Raw genomic sequence first — 27,660 nt, forward strand, 5'->3', positions numbered from 1 at the left:
AAGGTCAAAATGACATTTGAAATTGTTCTGAAAAATTGGTATCAATAAATCAGATTATTTTTTTTTTAAGCCAACCTTGGGATTACTTGGAGTCAACTCATCCTTTCTGAACACACACTGACAAAATAAAAGTGGGAAGAATAGAAAATAGGTGGAACATAGGAGCTAGGAACAGATAATTACCATTGTAAATGGGCTAAACCAAATAACTAAAATTAGAGCAAAATAGTAAAGGAGGAAAAAATTACATCTAAGTGAATTTCCAATACTGCAGACTGAATTCAGAATGTCCACTGGAAAAAAAAGTATTACAGTTGTTAATTTTATTGTGCTAACAGCTACCTCTGCTGGCCCAGTTCCTTGTATGCATTTAATGTTGTGATTTTTTTTTTTTCTTTTAACCTGGCATGTACCCAAAATCTAAGTCACTTAGCACATAAAACATCACATCATACTTTAACACTGCGCTGGTTGCTGAAAACTAATAATTAAAAGTTTGTTATTCTGAGATGTGCATTTTGCACCCATGCAGAATGATATTCTAATTGTTTTCACCTTTAAGGTTGAAGATTGGTCAGGTCAGTAGAAAAGCGCACAAAGTGCAAGGGTAGGGCTTGAGAAACACAACTCTGCTGTAGTAATTTTTTTTTCAATCAACTTTTCCTTGTTTGTCAGCTCATTTATCTTTTCTTCAGCACATAACTGGGTTTAATGAAAATATTTCATGAACGAAAATGCTGTGAAGTCATTGATATAGGTGTAATATAGGAAAATGCTTTTTATTTGAACTTTAGAGATCCCAAATTGCATTTCCTATTTGCAGTGGTTTTTTAGGGCCATTAGAAAGATTGTCTGCCCCAGAGGATGTTTTTGGCTCTGCATCTTTGTTACCCCGTGCGCGTTATCTGTCAAACTGCCCGTCCTTGGTGCCATCCGCGAACATCCGCAACGAGACGGGAATGCCAAGGGATCCCTGCCATTTTCTGATGCGTTTCCTGTGATGCACCGTGGTAGCGAAAAAAAAAAAGCAAACCAAAACAAAAAGCCCCGAGCAAGTTTCTGTTTCTCTCCGCACCGCTGGATGTCACTGCTACCCAGCCGAAGTGCAGGGAGAGAGGAACCCGAGGGGTTTCTGCAGTGGAAGATTTGCTGAACAGGTTCCAGGAGCACACCGCTGCAGGGTCCGATTCGGCTGGAAGGGAGCTGTTGGAACAGACACCTATTCCTGCCATCTTTTCACTTGTATGGACGTTTTCCTTTCAAAAACTTGGAGGAAGGATATACTGTATTGGCGGACACAGTCTGTGGTGTCTAGATATTTCTAAGTGGAGGGAATAAATTGTTAACAGACTCACTGCGATACTCACAGCATTTAACCCATTGCGGTTTTGTGGTACTAATTTCCTCTCCTTTGTCGCAGGGACTGTCCGGGGCCGATCGGGGGGACCGGAGCAGAGAGAGCTGCGACAGCCGCCGCTAACAGCAGAGGGATGTGGGGAAACGCTCTGGGAATGAGGACAAGCTCAAATCACTGATTCAGCCTGATCCCCTCGAATTTCGCTGGGTGTCTGACCAGTTCCATCCTAATTTATTACTCTTCTAATCGATCTCGAACGTGTTAAAAAGGCTTTCCCTACAATGTTTCTGCTTTCTCTTTTAGATCCAGCGACTGATTTCTTTGTATTTGAAATTGCTTAAGGTCTCTCAGCAGCTTCTGTGGGCTTTGTTTCCTTACACAGCCCTCTCTCTTAACCTCAGAATTATCAAAACCACACGACAATTCCAACTGTAACTCTGATTTCTGGATGCCTCCCTCCATAAATAGACTGTTTTTACACTGAAAAATGGTATTTGGTGATAATGTTGAACATACACAGTGGTGAACAGCTCTGGTCAGGCCATTTTCCACCAGCTACTCCTCATGAAGATTTCATTTTTTATAGAAAACATTTTGTAGTAGTCAGAGGGAAACAAGATTAACAAACCACACATGAACATCGGCCTGCACATATTCACTTAAAAAATCAGATTTCCTATTTTCATTCCTGCAGGATTATTACACCTCTCACTGCTGAAGTGACTGTCTTTTAAAAGTGTTCCAATTTGCCCTAGCACTTAGTTAATGGTTTCTGTGATGGATGGGATTTTTACTCCAATTTTCCTGGCAACACAGTGAAGCACTGTGCAGAGATAATGTCAAAGGCAAATAAATGGGAGACACAGAGGCTGTTGGAACCAGCTCCATGCTAACAGCGAGCACAGTCAATTCAACTATGCTGTGAACTGCTAACACTAACCATTTTACAAATAGTAAATTGCAAGAGAACCTTATTTCATCGACAAATGCCCTTCCTAATTCCACAGTCCTTACATCCTAAAGCTGCTGAATTTCCCTGAAATTTACCGTTTTCCCCACTGAATCTTAGAGGTTACTATTGCACCATCTTCCTGTCTCTTACAGAATCAGCATGCTAGAGCTTTCTGCCTTGGCTCTGGACTTTCTGGTGACATGACTCAGTGCTCTGTGAGATTACTTCAGTACTTCTGAGATGGAGAAAGGATCTCTTCTAGTTCTTCTTACCCTCTGATTATCCAGTGACCTCTCCAAGCTCCCTTCCCCTCTTAGATTCTGCTCAAAATTCAGGTAGCTCTTCTAGCACCTTCTGCCATATTTAACATTCAGTTCAATTTTGCTTTGGTTTCTAAGAAGGCTTGAGCAAGCTTGGGGGAGGCTGGTAAATACTCCCCCTACCTTTAAAAAAACCCCCAAACAAACAAAAACTCAAACCAAACCCCCCATTTATTTAAACAACTGTGTGTGGAAAATGAGAAGGAATGTTGATTGTGTGAGCGGTGAGTGGGTGACACACGGGTGTGTATCTGCTTTGTCAGACATCAGAAGGGGTTGGATGAGGAGAACTGTGCATTTACTATGAATTCCACCCCACTTTTGGTTGTCAGCTTTGATGAGTGGAGAATTAGCACACTAGAGAAGTGCTAGGCTCACACACCATTTGATTGCTCAACAATTCCTTTCGCTTCTGTGCGATTGCTGCTGTCTTTGTGAGCAGGAGCAGCCTTGCTCCTGACTGGGGGAATAAGGAATTCCTCCAAGTCCAAGGGCTGGAGCAGGTGAAGACTGTAGACAACATGAGGCAGCCTGTAAGAACACAGTGGTGCTGCACGACCTCCCTTGGCTTTGCCTCCCTGCCACAAATGTATTTTCATAGCGAAGCACTGAAGACATTAGTTTTGCTTTATGTATGAGGATGGGAATGAGGGTGACAGAAATGTTTAGCTGTGTCAAGGGAGATCACAAGGTGTGGAAAGGGAACAGGTCAGGAGCCAAGCGAGACTGCAGGGGAGCATTTCCCACCTGCCTCAGGTGGGAGCTATCACCCGCTAACTACCCGGCTCTAAACAGCTCAGCCCTCCCTTCCCCTCCCTCCTCTCTTCTCGGCGTCTCTCTCGGGAGGTGTAAAAACCCTGGGACGCCCGAAGACTCAAAATACCCTTCGGGGCGTTTTATTGCATGCCTTTCCCTCGCCTTCCGGCTGCCCAGGTAGGCTCGGCCGTGCCTGCAGTATCCCTCGGCATGTGCTGTCTCCGACACGCTGGCTCCCGCTCCGGAGCCCCGCGGGCTGAGGCTGGGCCGGGCCGAGCCCCGTACGCAGGGCCGGGGCGGGGGCCGCCGTCACCCGGCCACGAACGAGCCCGAGACAACAAAGCCGCGGGCCCCGCCGAGGGGCCGCGCTTGCAGGGCTGCGGGGGAGGGACCGCCAGGGCCGGGATCCGCCCTCAGCCCCCGCCCGGCCCCGGGGCTGTTCGGGGGGGCGCTGCCGGGCGGTCCCGGCGGGAGCCGCGGGGCCCGGAGGCAGAGCCGGGCTTCCTGCACGCCCCCTTTGTGTGGAGCGCGGAGCGGGCGTGGCCGGGCCGTTCATTTCCGCGCTGCCGGGCCCGGCGGGAGAGCGGCGGGGCGGCTCGGCACAAGGGCACGCCCGGCGGGCACGGCACGCCTGGCACTCCGGCCGAGCTGACGCGGGGAGGAGGCTCCGGCAGCGCCGCCGTGCCCATGGACTAGCCGAGGCAGCCGAGGGACCTGCGCCGACCGCCGCCTCGCCCTCCGCCCAGCTCGGCGAAACTTAGCGAGCGGGCGCCTGCCCCGGTGAGTGCCGCCCGGCCCGGGCACCCGCCCGCTCTCTGCCCCGGGGGTCGCGCCGTCCGGAGCGCCCCTTGCTCTCCCCGAGTATTTGGAGCTCCGGCATTTCTGCCCCTCTCCCCGGAGCAGTGCGCTCCCTGCAGCATCCCCGGGGCCGGGCGGGAGCAGCCCCGGCTGCCCGAGCCTCCCGGCGGCGCGGGGCTGGGGCGAGCCCCTGCCATTGTCCTTCCCATTAAAGGAAGCCCGAGAGGCCGGGCGAGGCTTCCCCTGGGAGTTCGCGCTAGCGTGTCTCGTTGAGGTGCCACGAGGGAGAAAAATAGTAATAATAATAATAAAAATTACAATTACAGAAACAGGCCTTTCGGAGTGCTGCAGCCAGAGTTTGCCCTCTCTGTTCTCCGCCGTCGCCCCGGCGCCTTCCAGACCCTGCCCTGAGCCCAGGCTGTGTACAGGGAGCAGTGGCGCAGTGGGTGTAAGGATTGAGGCCCGTAACTTAATTTAAAAAATATTTTAACTTTAATTGGCTGTCGGCTGTGGTAGTGATCGACCTCTCTGCCCCTCTTTCAGCCTCCTGCCGTAACAGACCCGGCTGTGGAGCGCGGCGTACCAGAGGTGATGCTCCGTGCTCAGTTCTGTTTTGGCTCTTGCTTTATCTTCCATGCACTATGTAGATTTAGCATTTTGAGACATTCCGAATTAAAAAACAAAAAAAAAACCCAAAACAAACAAACAAAAAAAAAAAACAACAAAAAAAAAACAACAACAAAAAAAAAAACAACTCACAAAGAAACCTATCCCATGCTGTAAAAGAAGCTACTTGTTTTGGTTGTTTTTCCTTTCTTTAGTGGATCTTCCAGGCGGATGGTGGTGGAGGTGTGAAGGATATTTTAAAATAATTGGCCAGACAGAATTCTTCCATCACTGCTTTTTAGTTTGGTTGGGTTTTTGTTTGTTACAGTGACATAAGCCTTGTTACCTAGAACTCTGGATGAAATGGAAGGAGAGCAGTTCCTAGAGAATGGAAGCACAGGGTGTGTCTTGTTCCTAAGTGCTCTCTGGTGAGATGATCCATCTCTTTTCTGGCTGTCTGCAGCAGGGAGTAAGGCATCAGTACTGGGACAGTTTGTACTCACAATAAATGTGTGAAGCTTCTGGTGTGGAAGGTTGAGGTGCTAGCACTATCTGCTTGGCTGAAGAATTGTGTGCAGAGAGAAGGGATCAGGTGGGAATTCCAGTCTAGTCGTTGGTGTGAAGTAGGAATGAGCTGTGGTGCAAACTGCTTTGTAACTTTTGATTTGGATTGTGTGTTTGAGTTTTTTAGAGGAATTCAGGACACTTGTGTTTGTAGAATGGTGTTCTTTATCCTTTAGTTGATAACACTGGAAGAAAGCACTTTTAGGGTGTGATCTGTATCCTTTTAGCTCTTTTCTTGGAGGATGGAATATAGTGTTGTTGCCTGTCCTTAGAAGGTTGTGTTGTTCAAAACTATAATGCCACTGAAACAGGAATTTTTAGAATGGCTTTCCACAAGTTTGTAAGTGTGTTTATATTGAAAAAGACCTATGTAAGTTACAAGTAAAAACAAGTCAGTTTCACAGTTGGCATTTAGTTTTATGTTTGTTGATCTTGTTCCTAGGTGAACTTGCTGAAGGTGCAGTCTGGGTCTAAATCACAATCATGGAAAGCTGGTTTTCTGGGTGGTGTGTGCTCTGTGTGATTATTTTTTTAGTGTAAGTTGATCCAGTTAGCTCCCTTTGTGTTGTAGCATTATCTCCAGTCCCCGAAAACCCATTCAGGAGAAAACCCATTTAAGTCTTGCTCTTGTTTCTGGGCACAGGCTTTGTCTTACATTTAGCGCACTGTAGACAAACTTTGCTATTTAAAACCTCTTTCTTGTCCTTGCTGCCTCCTTGTGGGGATGGGAGGGTGGCAGAAAAGATGGAAAACGTGTGATGTTGTGCTTGGAGAGTGTCTGTGCAGAGCCTTCACATGGGTAACACAGCTAACAGCACTGCAAGGGGCTGTGTTCTGGGCTGCCTTTTACTGGCGTTAGGCCTTGTAATACCTTAATGAAAGGACCATAAAAAGTCCTTGCTCTCAGCCTTAAGATGCTGTTTAATTGGGATACTTTCCTTGGTATTCAAGGCATAACTTTTTGCCCTTGGGTGTAGCAAAAAAATTGTTGGCATGGTGTCTTATGAATTTGGATGATGAATGAGTTTATTTTATGTTTCTAATGAATAACTGAGAAATATTGGATTGTTTTGAGGCTGACCTCTGATTTTCTTAGAGGGTATTTTTATTTAGTTTATAAAGCTTTATTGGGTGGCTACTAATGTGCCATTACCTGTAAATGGGTGCTTGGAATAAAGAGTGAACTGTTAAAATTGATTCTCTTAGTCTGTCAGGTTTCTCATTGTGGATTAGGTGTGGCACAGTTTGAGCACTGATAAGTGTGAATAAATTAAACTCTTGTTTTGATGTCCCTGTGTTAGTTCAGAATTCTCATTGGGATGTGTGTGAGGGGAAGTGGAGTTCACAGAGCAATTGTCAAAACTGTTCCACAGATCCTCCCTTTATTTTTTTGCTTTTACAAAAAATTTGACCTGGGTGGGGTATGGAAAAAATGTGTGGATTTTGGACACACTTGTGAGCTCTCTGTGCCATGTTGCTTTGCATTGGGGCTTCCTGTGTCAAAACTTCCTGTTTTTTGGTAGAACAGACTTTCACACTTTGCCACCTGTGTTACATTTCTAAGGCTAAGAGGGCTGCAATTCACAAAATCCATGAATGTGCTGTGGTTTGCATTTTGCTTCAAGCTGAAGTAGCTCAGATAAAGTAAATTACACCCTCAAACAGCAAGTGGTGCAGGCTGTTACTAAAAGGGAATTAAGCAGAAGTTATTTCTAGATACAGAGGTTACATTCTAGATCCAAAGGATGGTCATGTGTCTTCCTCTCTGGTATTGCCCAGTCCTAAAGGCTCTTCCAAAGCTCTGCTGTTGGTGGCTTGGGTGCAGCTACTGATGCTGCCCTCAGCCCCCAGCACAGTTTGGACAGGAACATGCTCCTTCTCTTCCTTTCCTTTGCTCATGTGCAGTCAACCATAGCTCATGAAGGTTAAGAACAACGTCAGAGATAGTCAGACTAAAGCTTATCAAGGTTAGGTATGTGTGGTTTTAAACAGTAACAGTTTGCATCTTCCCAAGAATACGGGAATCTGAGTTTTGATTCAGCAACCTAGAACGAAGGGGAAGGGCTGAAATGTCTAAGCTCTGATGACTTAATTTTAAATGTACAATTTAACTACTTAACTATAGTTGAATGTCATATTTGAATTTCTTTTTGTGTAGTAAAAAACTTTATTCTGGACAAAATCTGCTTTCAGATGGTCAGTCAGCTGAAAAATCATTGTTGGGCAAATTCTTCTATTTTGGGAATGTCATAGGTGAAGGTAATAGCAAAATGCAGGTGTTGAGGATCACCTGCAAAAGTGGTGACCCTTAAAAATTGACTGCATAAGAGATTGTGATGTTTTAAATGTTAAAACAACTGCCTTGAATGGCCAGGCTTTTGTGAAGCTTTTTGACCAATCTGACATAACCCTTGAAACTGAAGACCTCAGACAGAACCAGTCTGCTTGGTTATTCACATGTGAACTCTGTTATCACTTGTGCAGAAAATCTTTAACAAATGAAAATAAAACGTGCTGGCCACAATAGGAACTATATCCAAACCCAGGGCTCTCAACTGGGTTTAAAAATAGGTATATTTTCTTTTCTGATCCAAAGTGTGCCTCAACCCCCGTTTGGCAGGGGGGAGGGATCAGCACTTGTTTTGCTCCAGTGTTTCCGGCCTTTCTTCAACTCTTTTGGAGCCAAGCAACAGTGTTTTGTCCTTTTCATTGTACCACCACAGCTTATGTGTGATATGTGTGAGTGGAAGAATTTCTGCTCTTATCTAAGGTGAATGCTTTATCTGTGCTTCCTCTGAGAGCTCTTGCTGTGTCATTGTCTTTAGAAGTTATGCAAAATCTGAAAATCTTAGGCCTGTCTTCATCCTTAATCTGAACCTGAGTGGGAGGGCAAGGGTATAATAAACCCAGGGCTCTGCTTCCCCTTGATCTTTGTAGTGAGCCTTGTTGAATGTTGTCTTGGTGTTGTAAAAGAGCTTCTGGGGTGTTAGAAAAAAGCTTGGCTTTATTTTGTGCTCCTGGGCCAGAGAACAGGCATTTATACCAAACTGATAAAGGTCTTCCATGGGAAGAGCTGTCCTGAAACCCCCTGATGTAGTTGGGGCTCTTTGGCACTAATTGGCTCTGGCACTTGATGAGCCTGTGTGTGTGCATGTGAGCTTTTGGCTTTAGGGGTTTTATTTTGGCATTCTCGTTCTGATTCAGGCGGGTTGTTTGTCTACAACCTCAGATGTGTTCAAGTGTCCCAGCAGCCCTTTCCAGAAATCTGTTTTCCTCTCTTAACAGTTTTCGTTTCCTGCTCAAAGACTAAATAATTGATACTTGAGTCTCTCTGGAAAGGAGCTTTGTCTAAATAATTGATGGACTTGAAGGTAACAAAGTCAGGTGTTTGAGTTGCTGCCCTTGCAGCTACAGGATGAAACAGAGTATTTGGAGGCAGCTGAATGCTGTGAATTTTAAAATTTTTTAAAACCTCATTCGTTCAGCTTGGCAAGTTGCGTACTCTTGTTTTGGGGCATGGAATGGATGCTGAAATAAGTTTGCTGCCATCCAGAAACTTCTGGAATAGAAAACAAAGGGAATATCCTCAAGTAACTCGGATTTGAAGGGAGACACCTGAGAGCTTGGACTCTGGTTTTTATGGGACAGCAGCCTCCTGGCTGCTGGGGTATGGAGCTGATTCTTTGGATGCATATTGCTTTTCCCTCAACAGTTTGTTAGATGGGGCTCAGGGAGGGACTTCTTGAGGGTGAAATATGCCTGCAGTGGTGGAGGTGCACCTAATAAAGGGTAACAACAGCAAAGCTTTCCACCCTGCCCTGAGTTACTTCGTTTGGCTGCGTGGTGAGCCTGTGGAGCAGGAAGGTTCATCAAAAAAGTTGTCTGACTTGAAACTAATGGAAGGCAATTAGTGAGATGACTCTTGGAAAGCAGTTGGTGAGATGACTCTTGGAATACAGCAAGGCAGCTGTCTTTGCCAAGTGTCCATCATGCTGAGCTTGCTAAGGATATTTTGACTGAGTGGTCATAGCAGTGCTCTGCTCCTGCAAAACAGGAGAGGGTTAAGCTGAAAGGGCTTTGTCATAGACATCTCTTTGTGAAAATCCTTTCTTAGGATTTTTTCCCTTCTGATAAGCTAAGAAATCTCAGAAACAAAATGTAAGCAATAGTTATCTGCTGCTGTGGAATGCAATAGGTAGATCTGTGATTGGTCTCGTGTAGATGTTTAGAATTGGTGACCACTCATGGCAGAGCTGGCTCTCTCTCTGTCTGAGCCACTGACCTTTGTTTTCATTCCATTCTATTCTTACCTTAGCTAGCCTTCTGAGATAAAACTTTTCCTTCTATTCTTTTTAGTATAGTTTTAATGTAATATATATATATCATAAAATAATAAATCAAGCCTTATGAAGTATAAAATCAGATCTTCATCTCTTCTCTCATCCTGAAAACCCCTGTGAACATTGTCACAGGGCCTGTCCAGCTGGGGCAAGTGAGAAGGGAAGGTGCAGTTCAGCTCTGTGGTGGTGTTTTATCTGAGCTGTGCTGCTGGTGAAGCCAGTCACACTCAGTGTACTGTCAGCCCATTCAGGTGGCAGCTTCCTGTGTTGTCACGTTTTTTCCATCAGGAGCTGTGTTTCTCATTTTACTGGAGGCACAGGTTAGGCAGTGTTTGTGTCCAAGCTCTGCACCTACTAATTCTGCTGGTGTTTGTGATTAGCTGTTGCAGACTGAGGTCTGTGTTGGAAGGAGCACTAGCTGTGTCCCTTCACAGCCTTTGTTGCCCTGATCTCTAAATGGCACGTGTTGTTCTTGGCATCATCCTGAGAGGTGGAAAGCCTGTTTTTCCTCCTTCCCTGGGGCGGATGCAGAGACTTTGGGCGAGACAGTTGAGCCTTTCTCACAACCTGCCAGAGCACTGGCTTTGGGGGAAGGGCTGGAGCTGTTCAAGCATGGGCTTGTCCTGCAGCAGCATTGGTTTTTGTCTTTTTAATCTTTTCCCTGTGGTGTGGTAGCATGTGCAGGGTGCTCTGCAAGCCTCCTTGCTGGAGCTCTTGGGGCATTAATGGCTGCTGTGTGTTTGGGCTGAGACTGACTCTGCTCAAGTGGCTAGGATTGTGAGACACTGGTGAAGGCTGTTTTGTCACATCTTTTAAGATTTTCCAGTGCTGCCTTATGGGTTCATCTTCTAGTTGGGTTTTGCAAGTTCCACGAGTGTGTTTCTTTACCAGAAAGGAGGTAAAGAGATGAATTTCACAGTGGTTGAGCTGCCTACGTGGCCACAAAGAGCCATTTTCTCTTGTGGCTTGGAAGCTGGTGATTGTCATCCTTGGCAAGTGAAATGAGGCTGTTCTGGCTGTTATGAATGCAGCTGCAGCAAAAGGAAGCTTTGGGGGCATTGTCCCCAAACCCCCCATGCCTTTCCCCAAAAAGAAGCGTTCCCTGGTGCCTCGTGTGAAATGAGTGTTGCTCTGATGCTGAAAGCATAGGCCCTGCTAATTGAGGTGGGAGGGGAGGAAAAAAAAGGAGGTTTTGTGGATTAAACCCCAGTTCTTGGTTCTGTGACATGGAGTCAGCATTGTTTAAACAGAATGAGGGATGAATGTAGCTAGCATTATCCAGATATTGCAGTCCTTACTTAGCATGCTCTTTTCTGGAGATTAGATTTCAACCCTGGAATTCTAATTTTTTTAAAACTAAGAAATACCTTGATCTGGTTTAAACTGTTAAAATAAATATCTGTTTTATTATATGTAATATATATATTTTATACATATAAATTTATATATAGGAATATTCAGTGTGAAGGCTAAGAAATATGGTGTGGATGTAGACAGACTGCACATTATATCCAAAGCAAGGAACATTTTTAAGGAAACAAACCACAAAACCCAAAGCAAATTATATGCTCATCACTTCTTTGTTGTATATTGCTATAATCAGTCTCTTGGGGTTTTTTTCTTATGAAAAGAGAAAATAAAGATATATTCTTTCAGACTGAAATATAACTGGAGACTGAACAAGTGGCATTCCTGGAAGTGGTGAAAAGTCACAATATGTATAAAAGTATAGGATGTTCTCTGAAGAAAGTGTATTTGTCAGCAAAGAAAGGTGGTGGCTTCCTGTCTTTTTTATGATCTGAAATGGTATAGCAAATGGAGGGACCCATTTTGTTCTTGAAACCTTTTGGTCTGTGTGGAGGTATGGGAAGGAGCTGCCAGAGTGTATGAAATAGGTTCTGTTATTCTTGGATTACTAAACAGAAGTAAAAATATTCACCAGAGTGGAAGTTCTGGCTCCTCAGATAAGATATTTACTTTGTAAAGCTTCCAAAACCTTTTGTTAGAAGGAGGGGGAAAAAATCAACTTACATGCTTCTTTTAAATTAAGACTTTTGAGTTTTGCCTTGCAATTGTTGATGTTACAGAGAGTTGGTGTGTATCTGCTCTCATGAGAGGCAGTGGAAAGCAGCTGAGAAGTTTGGGTCAGCTAAGATTATTCTGATTAACTTGTCCTGACAGGTTTTGCAGCCTGGGGTGGATAAATTTTTGCTCAGAATGACTAACTGGCTTCTATGTGTTCTCCAATACTAGAACTTGCTGTGAAATAAAAGGAAAGCATGACTTGTGGCTTGTTGTGTATAGTGAATAAATTCAGCACAGGCCAGGTCCTATTCAGATGAAACTGGCCAATAACTTTATTAAAAGAAAGCTTTCATAGGCACAGAATATTTCTCTAAACTTTTCTTAGATGTTAATGAGGCATCTATTGAACTGTCATGGTAGTATCTAGTGCTGTTTTCACTTATTTTGGTGTAATCCAACTGAGTTTTAACTCCAGAGCTTTAACCAATAGGATTAGGTCAGTCAAGGCCCTACATCCTGTGCTCCTGCTCTTCTCTGCATTTCTTAAATATTAGTGAAGAGATGGATATCTTGCAAAAGGATCTGTCTCTCTTCTGCCTTCTCCTTATGTTTGCAAAATTGCTGTCTTTTGGATGAAATTTATGTGTAACATTTCCTTTTCTCTCTGTTTCCTGTGCTCTCTCTTGCTTTAAGTCAGAATGTGGAGTAGATGCTTTGTTTGCACTCAGCTGCTTTGAGCAGATTTTCATTGAGCTAGGTAAGAGATCCTTGCCTTTCAGTTGATACCTCTGTCAAGCACCTCTGCATGTTAAGCAGAAACCACCTCAGCTGTTCAGTTACTTCCTCAGTGAATCTGAGGTCAGTGGGGCAGAGCTAGCATAAATGTACTGAAATTCTCTGGATAATTGAGTTGTGTCTCTCCTCAGTGTCAATAACTAAAAATATTTGTAGTTTGAATTTACAATGTTAAGACTTCCATTGTACAGTGTCATTGACTGGCGTTCTGATTGGTTTGTATAAATGAAAATATAGACTCTTTGGAGCATCTTCTGTTTTGCTGATTTCTTTTTAAATGGTATTAGCAGCTTTTTTTGCTGAGTAGGAATAAATACTTCACATGTAAGCAGGGCCAGCCAACTGTATCTTTTGTAGCTTCTGTATGAAGAACAGCGAAAAGTGAAATAGGTAGAACTGCTGTTGTCCTCTGTTGCAGCTTTTGAATTGCTGTGGGAGCAGTACTGAATTCTGCTTGTCTTTTGCAAGTCTTTAGTGTAGTACTGTTGGTTTAAGAGATCAAATGAAGCTGAAAATATTCCATGAATCATAACATGAATAACTCCTTGAGTTACAGCAGTGTAGAGCCTTTGTGCCAAAGGATTGGTGATGTTAGTCATGTGGGGAGTTCAGAAGAGGATCTTGATGACCATGTAGCTTATTCCCAAAAATGTGCAGTGTCCACTTTTTCTGAGTTCTGAGCACTTACATGGTGTTTTGGATGCAACTCAGCCACACAGAAGTAGTGGCTTGGCCAAAAGTGCAGCATGATGAGTGTGAGTAGAGAGACCTGGAGTGGAGCTCATTTGAATTACTGCTTCCTTGTTTGGGGTTTGGAAACACTGGTGTGTGTTTCTGACAAGTTTTCCTAAGTTGTAGTTTGTGATGCAGTAATAGACTAAACCCTGGTCACTGAAACCTGAAACCCTTCCCAATAGGTTGGGGATTTGCTATTCCCTGAGGGATTGGTTTTTAGTGCTTACAGTGGAGCAACTTCTGCTTGAAATATTCTTTGAGGTCTTTGAGTCTTCAGCAGAGTACAAAATAAGGGTCCCAAAAGATGATGTCTTAAGAATTCTTTCTGGCTTTGGCCATGTATTCCATTGAGTTCTGAGATTTGTTACTTCCATTATTTTTCTGGTGAAACAGGGATAGCCTATTAATTTGCCTTTCATCATAAGTCTTTCAGGTTAAAAAAAATACCCTTTTTGTTGACTAATCCTCAGGTTTCTTTTTAGAATGAGCAAATATTCCTCTGCTCATTTGAACTGCAGCAGAACTAAATAAACTATACTTGTGTTCCTTAAGAGAAGCTTGTCTGTTCTTTTTGAGGCCCTAGTCTGAGTTTCTTGGAGACAAAATTTCAAAATGACACATGCTTGCTTGGAGCTCCTGAGTCATCAGCAGGACTGTCTGTTTCCAGGAGCAGATTAACCTGTAAGAGCATCACATCCTGTCAGTTTATTTTGCTTTTTGGCAGTACCAGCTCAGCCCCCTCAGGTGAATATTTGATGGCTGGCATCCAGATACTGCTCTGAACATTAGCACCCCTTTGGGGGTCAGCTTCTCTCTAGGATGTGGAAAGAGCAATCTATAGGTGCCTCTTAGTTGTTCCATTTTTAGAAGGCCCTAAAAATATCTCTGAATTTTTCCTGTCAGGGATTAGGCTACTTTTTACTTTCACAAAAAACCCCTAATGATTGAGCACCCTTCAAAGAATGGCAGTTGTTTTTAATGGCATCATATCTTGAATGAACTGATGCTTTTTGATATATATTTGATCTTGATAGAGTGAAATTGAGTCATATCAAAACAAATCATAGACCAAAGTACATCTCTTGATGTTTTTAAAAATTCTTGCTCCTCAGCAAATGATTCTACATCCATTTGCTTCACCAGCTTCGTACAGATGCTTTTCATTGATGAACAGTGGTGGAGAAGCCAACAGCTTGGCAAATGACATTTTTCTTTTCCTCTGGCCTCAGTTGTGCCCCGTTCCCCTCATCTTTCAGTGTGTTGGATTCAGGTGTGCTGCTGGTCCAGGCTGGCGCTGGAGGGGTGCTGTGTTTCCATGGGCACACTCATGGGAAAGCTTTTGCTTTCCCTCCCTTGTTCTGCCACCTCCTGCCTGCCCCCACGCTGGCATTTGTACATGCTCTGGCGAGGTGGATTGAAGGCTTAAACCTGTTTACTTCTTGGTGTGTGGTACAAGATTACAGGATTGAGCTGAAGATTTGCTGGTGGTTTGCTGTGTGGATGTTTGCTCCACTGAATAGGTTGATTAATGGTTGTGGGTTTTAGGAGGGGCAGGGAAGGGGATCAGGACTCTATATGGTCGAAGTGTTGGCTGAACTTGGAATTTTAGTGTGACTTAGGTTTGTCTTGTAAAGTAAACATCTCTTGAGGATTAAAATAATTTTTGGATCTAAATCTAGAAAATTACTTTGTTGCAGTTGTTCTAGACTTAACATCTTATCCATGAGGATTTCTCTCTATATCTACATTAGATTAGTTAACAGATCACATTCTTTTTTATGAGAGTTAGGAGCGTAGATTAGGAGTATCACTACTGTAGCATTTAGAAGGTAAGAGTGGAATTGTGGGTGTTGAAAAGCTTTGGGCATGGCAGTGTCCTCTTGATGAATGACTACATTTTTCCCCCTCTCACTAAAGCTGTAAACACCAAGACAAAATTATATTCTACCAAAGCAGCAGGACTCTGCATTTGATTTTTAGAAATTCCTGTTGCTGTGAGTGGGTGATAACTGTCAGCTGACTCAATGTGACTTGCTTTGTCTGAAACACAGTAGAGAACGTTATTAGTGTGTGCTGCCCACATACTGCTTTAATCTTCCAAGTGTTTTTAGTATTGCCTAACCATAGCTATGCAGCCTGTGCTGTGAACAAAGTGAATTACTGACAAGCAGATTTCTGGACTGGTTACAGATGCCTTCTGTGTTAGGAAACATGATTGCTTTTAGTATAAACACGGGGAGGGTGGCTGTGTAGTCTTGAGTGGACTGCTTCATTTGTTTGTAGTGTTAGTGGAAAAAAAAAATCACATACCTGCACTTCAGATTTGTTATGCTACTCCCATAGCACCCATACTGTGTTCAGTGGTCTGTCAAGAACCACCAAAAGAGTTCTGATGGAAGTAAGCACAGAGCAGGCCAAATCAGCTCTTAAGATAGTGGTTTGGAAGCTAATATCTGTCTGAGGAGCTGTGTGCTGTTACAGGACAGCTTCTTGCTGGTGCTGGTAATACACCCCCCATCATTTCTGAGCATTTAGAAATGTGTATGCTGAAAAAGTGTTTTGCTCCTTCATTCTGCTAAAATACTGTGCTTGGTGTTGACTGGGGCATTTTAGCAGTTGTTTGAAGTATGGAGAAATGTCTTGCAAGCTGATGGTGGAAACATTGAGGTGGGTGGGAGTAGTGCTTGTCAATAAGGATACTTTTAATCCTCTTATTGCTGTGAATAGTTTCAGTGAAGCTGGGGCTGAACAGTTGCATATAAGTCCAGTGCCAGGGAGGGTAACCGAACAAAAAGTAAGTCTTCAGATGTTTGTACTTAAGGTTGTGAAGTGATGTGCTTGCCTTTTTGCCTCAGGTTATATTTTAAGCCTCTTTGTCTAGCAGAACCTTATTTTCGTGAAATTTAATGATGTGCTAGTTAAATGCAACCTGCTGCTTTCTCTTTTGTAGATGTAGCAGCATCAAAAGCAATGCCCCTTATGTGCGTTTTGCAGTTGCTGCTCCTGTCTCTTACCAGGTTCCTGATTTTCAGAGGGAGGTGGCACAGCAGTGATGGAGGCCTCAGTGTGTCAGCCTCTGGGGAATGTATTTGCACTGGCAGCCAGTGTACTGCTGCAAAATGGGATTGCACTCATGCAAATGAGCCTTGCACCCTGCTCAGATTAGTGGGAATCTGTTCTTGTACCCTCCCTTTCCTCTCTTGCCCAGGCACATCAGACTGACTGCCTTGGACAAGTGTGTGCATATTGATTGTTGACATACAAATTGCCATTTGGAGCTAGAAACTGAAATTAAGTTGGGAAAACCAGTCTTTGTTCCTTTTCTTATAATCACAGTTGTGGACTTAGATAAGCAAGAGGATGGTGCTTAAGCAAGAGTTCTTTGCTATGAGTCATAACAGTTGTAAAGGTTCCTAAATTTTGTCTGTAACACTGGATGGGTTGCAAAGGTCAGTAACTAAATTACAAAACTCATTTTATGTGGTACAGCTGGCCAAATGGAGGAAGGTCCTTTCCAGTCACTGCCCATACTGCCATAAAGGGCAATTTCCTTTGCTTTAATGAAAATTAAATGTTTTTTGCTATAAATGGACTGTGCACATTAGAAGTTATAAGGTGAAGGAAGAAAACCTGTTTTCAGTGTTTGGTTAAAGTTATATGGAAATCATCATCTGAACTCTAGAAATAGCAAGCTGAAATATGAATTGACACTCTAGTCTCTACTGGATGGGATTCTCAAAGCCAACTTCTGTTTCTTTTGTAAGTGGGAGTGTTTTATACTGAGGTGCAGATTCCTTTCTAGGAAAAGAAACTCCAAAACCAAACAACCCCAAAAAACCTAGTTTACCTTCTTATAGCTGTGGATGTGGTGCAGTTCACTTGTCCATTCCATGGTCTGGATTTCAGACTTTACTGGATAAGCTTGATTTTTGCACACTGCCTGTGAATGACCAGTGTGGCACAGGATGTTTTTTTAGTTAGGAGGTGTTTGAAAATTCTGCATTCTTGTTTCCTTGCCTTTGCAAACCTTTTACTGACATTTACCTTAAGGAAGTGGAGGATTGAAATGCTGCTCATCTGTCTTAGGCAGCTCTCAGCTGTCCAGAGTGTGACGGCTGTGCAAGTGCTTACTCCTGCTCTGAATTCACAGCTTATTCTGTTTTTCTTATGCATGGCATTTCTGCAGAGGTGGTTTAGTTATGATTCTCTGAACAGCTGTAGTTGTCTGAAATACTTGAGCAAGAGTTGTGGTTGAACCTTATCTCTCTAGTGTGTGTAAGGAAGCAAACCAAACTCGACAGAGCAGAGGGTTTTAAATGGTGGGACTTTGGTTCTTGACAATAAAACATCTTAAAGGAGATGGTGTGGTAAAGGAACATGCACATATGGAAGAGCTGGGTACAATTACCTTTTGTATTTAGCAGTCTGGAGAGTCTGAGAGATTCCAGGTAACCACTTTGGATATCCTGCTAGCTAGATTGCTGGATGTACAATGCTCAGGGTTTGTGGATGAGTCCAAGCAGCCTTTTGCAGAAGTAAAATGGTTTTGAAGGAGTGAGAAGGCAGATGAGTGTCACCTTGCTTATGTTGATCTTCCTAGGCTAACTGTATAGTGAGTTTCCTTTGTGGGTGTGCCTGCCCTGTTAAAACATTAGAGTGCTTAAAGATAAGATTATTAAGCAAAAGATACTGAAAGGAAATGTAGGCTCAGTGGAAGTGTGAGCTGACTTTGAAAATGCCTTTTGATGGCATATGGTACAGATTACTGTACTCTTTCTCAACAGAGCAAGAGAGACTGGGGAAGAAACATTTATTCATGAAATCTTTTCCTAATCCTGTCATTCTTTCTCTTCTGTGCAGAGGCTGTGCTATAGAAGATGCACTATTACCGATATTCTAATGCAGAAGTCAGCTGTTGGTACAAATACTTGCTCTTCAGCTACAACATTGTCTTTTGGGTGAGTACAGAATGTAGAGGCTGAAATAGCTGAGGCATAGCTAAGTTTTATTAACTTCATTACTCTGGTCCAGAGAACAAGCTGAAATAGTTGTGTTAAAGCAGGAAACTGATGTATAGTATGCCCCAGGTGTTGTGTGATTGAAGAAGCTTATCCCTTATGAGAAATAAATTATTATTGAAAGTGTGAGGACTCAGTATCCATATTATCCACGTTAAGTTGTTTCCCTGTTAAAAGAATCCTCTTGTAATGTTTCCTTTCAGATCATCTTTGATCATTGTTGGGTGGTGTAGCTGTAAATACACTATGCAGAAGAGAAGAAAGGAGCTTCCTCAGGGATGTGTCAACAGCTGGCAGCACATGTCATGCTCTGTGGGCTGCTGAATTGTCTGATACAGTCTTGAAATACTGAGCTATGGACTAATCTGCCTATAATGTTTAGAATTGTGAGTGTGAGAAGGTACAACAATACATAAGTGGATTTAGATGTTAATGAAGCACCTGTCTTGGAAAAGAAAGGCCTTTAAAGGTTAGAGCATAATGTTGCACCAGAAAGAGTTAAGATGCCTGTGAGGGGAAGATGAGGAAGCAATTCAGACAAACTCAGTAGTTCCTTTTGGAGAACTTTCAGGTCAAATTCAGGTTAACACAAGTTTGCACCTGAAGTCCTAGAACTGCAGTCATGGAAAGGCATGAGTAGTCCTGGAAAAGTGCAGATACAGTGACATGTCCAGTGCTAGCAGTAAAGTTGCTGATAACCTCAGAACTTCTTGCTACTTTCGCCACCTTTTGTTTACTAGTTCAATGCTCCAGCCTTATACTGTAGCATTAAACCACAGGGGAGTTATCCTCCTGTGGATACCTGGGCAGAAAAGATTTGCAGAAACTTTTGTTCCATTAGGAGTTGATTTGCTACAATATTGCATAGTGCAAGTGTTCATTAGGCATGATATTTTCGGTTTTTCAATTGAGGATGCTTTCAACAGGTCAGAAATTGTGTTTACAAGCCACCAGCTCTGCAGTTCCTTTTCTTCTGTGTTGTGCAATTCCCATGTACCCGTGGTGGAGTGTGGCGCAGTGAGAAGTGATGCTTGTCAAACTGTTCTGGTTTTCAGAGAAATCACTTCATAACTGTGTGGATGCTCTTCAGAAGTTTGTGGTGGGATATGTGAAAATCAACAGTCTTGTTCATGAACATATTAGGATTCCTCTAGACCTCTACTTTTTTCTAGTGAGTGTCTCATGAAGTGGGGTCTATGAGTGACTGTTTCTGACAATCTTTTAAACTGAAATTTTTTGTCTTCTCTGTAAGAAAAATTCTTGACAGTCTTCCTCCTCTGTTTTTCTGCCTCTGTTTTTTCACAAGAATAAATTTTGTATCTTTTTCTCTTCCACAGTCACTACATTTTTTCACTATTTGAAAACTATGTTCTCTTGAAATGACTGATGAAGATCTAAAGATTTTTCTGTTCTTTAAAGAAAAACTTCTACAGAGATGCCAAAACCTTGAGGAGAATTGATAATACTACCTGTGTGTTCCAGCTGATCTGTTGGCTGGAGGAATTAGCTTTCTGAACAGGTACTTGTAGTCCTGGTAGCTTCCTCAACAAAAGGATCTGATGCTTCTGTTGATGTTATCAGGCTGACCTAGTAAATGATGTGCAGCTACAGCTCTTTGGATAAGATTTTTGGCACCTTTAGTTGTAGAACAAGCTATGTAAATGTTGAAGGTAGACACCCCTATAGGCAATCCATGAATCATTTAGCTGACACAAAGATTCAGGAGCCTGTGAAATCTTGCTGTCTGGAATGACTGCAAATTCACCATTTGTGAAACAGAGTGAATTTTCTTAAAAAAACCAAAGGACTACCAGAAGGGGAAATGTAACCGTAATCCACAAGTGGCATTTAAAGAGGGAATGTTAGTTTTGATTCACTTTCCTTGGGTTGCAGGACAGATGCTTCTGGGAACTTTTTTGTGAGCATTTGTTAGTGAGCCTGGCTGCTCTAGAGGTGGATGAGGGATGGATTTAGCTGGATGTCAGAGGGCCTTTTGGCCATATAAGATTTTAGAGCTCTCCTTTGTTGATGCACAAACCAGTTAATAGTAAATAGTTGCAGGAAAATATTTGCATTTGTTCTTCTGTCATCCTTTTCAAACTAAATGTTGACTTTCCCATTGTAGCTCTAAAGATATCATTGACTGTACAAACTTTAAAGCCTGTGCTGATGTAGTAATTCCCAGAAGTTTTAGACTTTTCACTGGGTGTGGTTACCGCAATTTGTGTCATGCTTCAGGTGCAGTTCACATAGATTGGGATTAAACAAAATATTGAACTCCAGGAGGGCAAATATGACTAACAAAGGCAAGCTCAGTGTAATCACCCTATAGAAATCTGTAAATCTTCATTCTTTGGAAGTCTCTTTTTTTCAGGTGAGTGACTTGGGAATAGAAAGTACTGGCTTCAGTTGTGCACTGCTGGCTTGTAGTACCACTTCTCTATTCTTTTAAGAAAGGGAATGGAGGCCAGAGGAAGGCTCTGCCTAGGCCTGATTTTCATGTGTGATTACTTTGTTTCCATCCTGCTTTTTAGGCATGCTCACAAGACTTGGCATGTCCGAATACACTCTTGTTAATGAGTGGTGATAAGGCAGTGCTGCAGCCATTAAGATATCCCTGCAGAGAGCAAGATAAGAAGGCTGGACCTCTTTATGCTTGCAAGCTTTTTGTTTTTTGGGGTTTTTTGTCAAATCACTTCATTTGTCATGGTGCAATTTAAAGACTGCAACAATGCCAAACGAGGAGCTTGGTTTTGGCACCTTTCTGTTCTGAGTCGTTCTGCAATTGAGTGAGCTCTTCTGTGAGAGCTCTGGTGCTTGCTGCTTTGCCTCCAGTGGAAAGGGTGTTTTTTGGGGTAGATTTGCACCTCACTGGGCCATGGCTGGTTCAGTGAAGTGAAGGATTGCATGTGTGCTCTGCCAAAAGCCTTTTATGTTGTATATGAGCTCACTGTCTCTCACATGAAATTAGAGGGGAGGGTAAAATAGCTTTTAGCTACCATCACCTGGGTTTATCTTCTAAAGGTCAGTAGCTGTGTGTGACTCTTAAGTGTTATTGGAGGCAAAACCAGAACTTGTCACTCATCCTATAGGAGATTTGGCATTTTGCCCTGCACGTGGTGAGGAAGGTCAAAAATTCTCTTCAGGTCTGGAAAAGAATTCTGAGTTTGTCTCTTTGAAAAATAAGAGAAGACCCAGGTTAGCATAAGATTTTCTTGGCTTTTCCAACGTATGTTGTTTTCCAGGAACTTCTGTAACAGCAGTGCTGTGCCAGGAAGAGGAGAGAATGCACCAGCAGGTGGTTTCCTGGCCCTGAGAGGAAGAGTCTCTGAAGAGTAAAGGATAGGAAGGAAGGGCTGCAGGCTGCTGATTGCTCTAGCATGGGTGGAGCTGCAGTGTAAAATAGGATTATCCAGGGAGTGGGAAATGGATTCTCTGTGACAATACACAAAAACTGCATGCAATTCCTATTGCTGCTCATCAGACCTAGGGACAGACTGACCCACAATCACTTTGTGTTGCAAGAGCTGCCTACATCTGAGAAACAGATTAGCCTTGTTTGTTTAGCTGGTAGTGTGATTCTGGCAGCACAGTCGTAGGAATCATAGGAATTCAAAGTGTGATTGGGAATGGGTAAATGGGTGATGCTTAAAAGTGATGATTTGGGCACAGTGTCGCTGAGTTGACATCAGTATTGTACATCTGAGCAGTGCCTACAGTTTGATGCAATATGTTTAAAAAGTTGATTTATCAGTTCTAAAGCAGGAAATAAGCGAATGCTGGTAAATAGTGTTTCAGTGTCTGGGCACAATTGAGCTGCTTTGTGTATGTTTCCATCAAATCTTTCATGGAGTAAATGTCTTGAAGGGCTCTGCAGCGCAGCAGTGAATTGGGAAATCCAGTTTGTTCTTGTTTACATGTTGTTCAGATTCTGGTGAAAGGCAGATTGCAAAATGCTGTGCTTTTTGAAATAGCTGACTAGCCTACTCTCACCCTGGGAACAGTTTTGGTTTTCCTTGCTTCTTCTCAGCTGCCTCTTGTCCCATTCACTCAGCCACTTATCTCAGTGAGCTGGAGGAGGTTAAAGCCTGGCCTTTAGTTTAGGCAGGATCAGTTCCCCGCCTGCCTTGCAGCCATCCCTTGGGTGCTTCTGTGCAGGTGTGTTAGAGAGGGGATTTTCCTGTAGAACTCTGGGCATGCCCAATCACACCAGCTCCTGAGCTAGTTTGATCAGCATGGTCTGCTTTTACAATGGTTTTCAGTGAGATACTTTAAAGTATCTTAGGCATAGTCTTTGAAACAAAAGGATTTATTTTCATTTTTCATTTCACTACTATTTTACATTGTTGCAGATTGCTTGTTTTGGTCATTGCACCTGTCAATGCTGATGGCTTTGTTTCTTCTGCAAGTACCTCATACTTTACTAGATTTCTGCAAAAGTATTTTTTAATGTATCTGGTTTGGTTGCTTCTAGTGAAATTTTTGAGTTGTTTGTCTTAGCTGAATTAAGTTTAGATTTATCCACATTGTTTTAATGAGACTAAGTTTATTTTTCTTCTGATAAACTCTATTTTACTTGTAGCTAGTTCGCACATATGCTTATGGAAATAAATTTGCAAAAGTAGTATATTTTCTTGAAACTGAATGTTTTATAAAAACATGAGAGCAAAGTTCATGTTCAAAGGTGAAAATAATGCATGCTAGTGAAAAATCCACTTAATCAAAAATTCGTTAAAATTTAATTAAGGAGGTAATTATAAGAAGGCAGACAGTCTGAAGAGGTCACCCTATGTATAAATTCAATAGCACAATATTAGTATTCTAGTACCCTTAATTTGTATACAGAGAGTGGAAGATGTTCTTCCCAGTAATTTTTTTCCACCTTGTTTTCTGTAGAAAAAATTTCCAAAGATCCAGCTGTCTGTATAATTTACCTTGATTACTGCAAATTATACCAGCTGTCTTCATCTGTCTCCCTGCATTCCTGGAGCATTTGGAGTGAAAAGGATGAAGGATGCATCAATTACATGCACGGTGCAACTTAATGACATACGAGTTTGATTACTGACTATTTCCCCTGCTTTTTTTTGATCTGAACATCACTGGGTTAAGATCTAGGGTTGATCTGGGTCAATATTCTGTTTATATTGATGTGGTTTTTGATAGTATTTTTCAAGTTATGTTTTGATCCAAATGATCACTTTAGATGTTCTTAGCTGATTCAGAGTCCAAGGTAAGTACTCATTGTGCTATTGCTTCTGGCAATTAATTTAGTACTGCTTTGTTTAGTTCTAGCTCCATGTGTCAGTGGTGGTTTTGGTTGCTTAATCCAGATTATGGCATATAATAATTCCTGCATAGACAAGAAAATTATAAGAGGTCATTTTAGTTTGATTGTTGAAATTGGATATTAAAAACAAGTTGCCTGAGCATTGAAGAAAGGGAATAAAATATTAGAACAAGTAACTCTTGCTTCTTTTGAGGGACTATAATTCAGCAGTATTTATTATACAAGCATATGAATTAGTGGTGGGTTTATTGTTAGATTTGGTGCTTATGGAAGGTAATAAAATGGACCATGAATCCAGCTTGATTCACATGGGCTTAAACAAAGTAAGGGTTCAGAAGACAACCTGTATCCAATCAGAGGAGAGGCTAATATAGAGAGCCTTGGCACTGAAGTCACAAGGAGCAGGCATGGCTACTGTCATAGCCATAATATTGGTGACTATTAAGTGACTAAATAGGGAACAACCTCAAAATGCATTAAATATTCTGACATCTTCATTAGTGAGCAGGCAGACACTTTATAGCACGTCCTTGGGATAAGGGTTACTCCCATTTGCATGCTGCTCTGTGGGGCTGTCTGTTAAGTGTCTCTTCTTCTTGAGTAATGTGCTTCTCCAGTAATCATGAAGAATCATAATAAAATACTTTTAAAAAAGTAATTTATAAAATGTATAAATGTTGTGGAATAAATGCCCTTCAAATATTTTTATAAGAGATGGTCTCATAGGGAGTAAGATCCCATTACTGTTGTCTCAAATTAGAGGCAGTATTTGTTTTATTTGAGCAGTAGTGCTACTAGCTAAGTTTTTTGATAATGTCGTTAATTATTACATCTAATTTTTGTTTTTAACTTTAGCTAGCTGGAGTGGCCTTCCTTGCAGCTGGTCTGTGGGCATGGAGTGAAAAGGTAAGGATAAGAGATGACTGGTCTTATTTCAGTGGCTGCCTCCTCCTGCTCCAGTAAAACTACTTCCTCAGGAAGCAGCAGAAGTTAAATGTAGCATCTGAACTCAGGAGCATATATATATAATAATCTAAACTGAGTTTAGTTGGAATTTACTTCTTGTCCTTGATCAGGATTTAAGCTGTGACCCTTGTCATTCAGAGCTTTCTTATGAACTTGTAAGAGCAGGATGCTGGGGAGAATTTAGCCTTTATGAACAGGTTCTCTTTCAAAAGCATGTTTTCTAAAATCTGTATTTCTCCACTCACTTCCTTTCATTACAAACAAATATTTGTGAGGGCTATGAGCTGTCCTTATATGTTAAAAAGCACCACTAAATCTAAATGTGTATCTTTGAAATACTTGAGAAAGATGCTCCCTATCTGTTGGCCATCTTTTCTCCACTTTATTCCCCAAGGAGTGCTTAAGTGATTGTTCCCATGTAGAGGAACAACACTGGGGAACATGATGTAGCTGAATAACTCTTATTTTTAGCAAAGGTTTCTTGTAGCTAAGAGACTTCCTCAGCTGAAGGAAGTTAAACACATGTGTAGCGCATGTTACACACATTAGTTCTCCTGTTGCGAGAGAACAGAATGATACAGGTATGGCAATGAATGGTTCCCCCACTGAATGGCTGTAAAAATATGAGTTTAATGAATCCAAGCACTAAGAGAAAGTGACCATTACCAGATTCACTGATCTGCATCTCAGGCAGGAGTGGAAGGCAGGTGCCCTCCCTGTTTAGTTGTGCCACAAACTAGTGAGACTTCAATTACCATCATATGTTCACTTTTCCTTGATTGAAGTGGTTCCAAACAGCAGCTGTCTACATGCAGAGGGGTTCTGAGTCCTCTGCTTTTTGGAAGTGAGTTTTACGGTACTTTTAATTCTGAGGTATTTATTCTCCTCCTCCCTGCTCCCCGTGTGCTTGCACACATTCTCATAACTAGATTAGTGCTGTCATTGCTATATGAAAACCTATCTTGACACACAAATGCATTTGCCTCCTATTTTGTTGTTACAAAAGAATTTTGTTTCCAACCCTTTAAGGAGGATGTTAAACTTGCCTTGAATTTATGTTCTGTAATGTTCATGCTTCTGTTTTTTTTTTATACAAGCACATGGGATCAGTGTGGCTGGAGACTAATGTCTCCATTTGCCAAATTGACTTTATGGTACACTGAAGGGACTAAAAGGCAAAGGCAGACTCTTTCTGTCTTTCTTTTTTGAACTTTTCCTGAGTTCTTTCTGTTCTCTGTGCTATCTTGCAAATAAATGCTTCAAAGCCTTTCCTGTGCTTTTGAACTTCTGAATGGTTCATGAAATCTGTTGGTTTGTTTTATGTCAGTTCTGTGCTGTTTTCAGTCTTTCAGAGCAGTGCCATTCTTCAGCCAATCGTGCCTGTATTTCACAGATAAGCATCTTGGTGAACAATAGATGGGAAGTAAGAGAAAAACTTTGCAGAAACTGAGCTGCAGTGGTAAACCCAAAGATAAACTACAGGTGGTGGAAGAGTTCTGAACATCCTGTCTCTTACCACAACATGAAGTACATTAGGTCCATTTCATTTCTCTGACTTTGTCTCTCTTCTTTGTGCATTAGGAGTACAGATTAATTCCTCAGCAGTCTTTTCTCTGGGTATAAATCCTGTGCTTCTCTTGTGGCTGGTAATATACTGAAATGAGACTGCTGATTTGTGGGAAGTGTTGAAAATACTACATGGGAGAGTGTTACCATTGTGACTCCTGTTGTTTGATTAAGATCCAGTCTCTCTAACTGGTGTATCTAATTTGCCTGTCCTTATGATTTTGTAACTGACTTTGGTTATTCTGAACAGGCACATAAAAGTTAACTTCCATAAAATTTTAAGAGTCAGTATCTGTCAAACAACAGATACTGCAAAAGTCACAAAGAGTGAATTATTGTAAAGTGTTGGTAGAAACAAGATGAATAACACTGAGCCCTCTTATCAGGAAAACAGTTTTTGTTGGAATTTCCAAGACCAAGTTTGGAAGCTGTTAGGTGTAACAGTTTTTAAAAATGAAAGTGTGTGACTGGTAAAACATTATCAACAAACTAGGACCATTTTGTAATAGCCTGTTTCAGCTGTTAGTCACCAGCTGTTGCAAGGCAATTCTGAGTCCTTCAGTTTAATTATTTTTTTTCCTTTTCATCCCATCAGCCAGTTTTGATATAAACAACTCTGTCTTTCTGTTGCCAAATTAACAGCTCTGACAGAATCTGTTAAGGAACATGCTATGAAAGAAGATGGAGTCTTGTGGAACACTGCAGTACTGTTAATCAATGTCCTCAGCTGATGGAGTTCTTCCAAGGACACATTTTCTTCTAATGCTGTAGATTTTATTTTGTTAAGTAAGCAGTTGAATAAGAAGTGATAGAGATTTTTCCAAGGTCTTATCTTGGGATGTATATCCTTTGCACTTTATTCTAGAATGTATACCTGGTAGAAAGATGTTAATTTGCATTTTATTGAAAGAATTCAGCAGCCTATTCCAAGTGTCTCTGGTATTTTTCTCTTACACTAAACATGGTTAGCTTGAGAATATACTCTATAAAGAAAAAAAAATAGTGAGCATGTGATGATTTTTTGTTATTTCTTTGTTTCAAAAGTGAAAATATTTCCTTACTAAAATGTTCTGTGTATTGTTGATGGTTGTATGATGAACACTCAGACTACTGTAGGGCTGCCTGGGTGTCCCTACAAATCATTCTCATGAAGAGTTTGTTGTTTGTCCCTTCTGTCTTCTGCAGGTTCCATCTTGTTCTTCCACATACCCTGAGAATCCTGCTATTTCTAATCCTGTGTATTTGATAGAATTTTAATGGTAGCTGGTGTAATATCTTTTTTAAACCTAATCTAGAAAGTAAAAGGAAGGTTTTCACTGTGTTAGCATTGTGTTCACATAGATTTAGCAATCTAAGCACACAGACTTCATAGCAAAGATTATAGTCAAGATAGGTGGTTTCTGGATAGTTAACAAAAAAGAAAATGTTGCTTCTATGTTAGGCAAATTGCAAATACAGAGAACAGATAACTGCTTTTGGTGTAAGAATATCAGGGGTCAAAGGGGAGCATTTAGGCTATACTGTTATATTTCTGAAAGAGTTTGGAGGAGCACTACTAAGACTCTCTGGCAC

The 27,660-nt window shown here is 41.8% G+C and overlaps 1 protein-coding gene across 1 annotated transcript in view; it reads left to right on the plus strand.

The window, feature by feature from the left end:
* Positions 1-3,960: 3,960 nt before the first annotated feature.
* Positions 3,961-27,660, plus strand: part of TSPAN14 (tetraspanin 14) — a 33,330-nt gene continuing 9,630 nt past the window's right edge. The window contains exons 1-3 of the mRNA XM_059476709.1: positions 3,961-4,165; positions 18,109-18,206; positions 24,412-24,462. Coding sequence (XP_059332692.1) covers positions 18,126-18,206; positions 24,412-24,462 — 132 coding nt within the window. The 5' untranslated portion in view covers positions 3,961-4,165; positions 18,109-18,125. The remainder of the gene's footprint in view (positions 4,166-18,108; positions 18,207-24,411; positions 24,463-27,660) is intronic.

Source organism: Ammospiza nelsoni, chromosome 8 (assembly GCF_027579445.1).
Source record: "Ammospiza nelsoni isolate bAmmNel1 chromosome 8, bAmmNel1.pri, whole genome shotgun sequence".
In the NCBI taxonomy this organism is placed as follows: Eukaryota; Metazoa; Chordata; class Aves; order Passeriformes; family Passerellidae; genus Ammospiza; species Ammospiza nelsoni.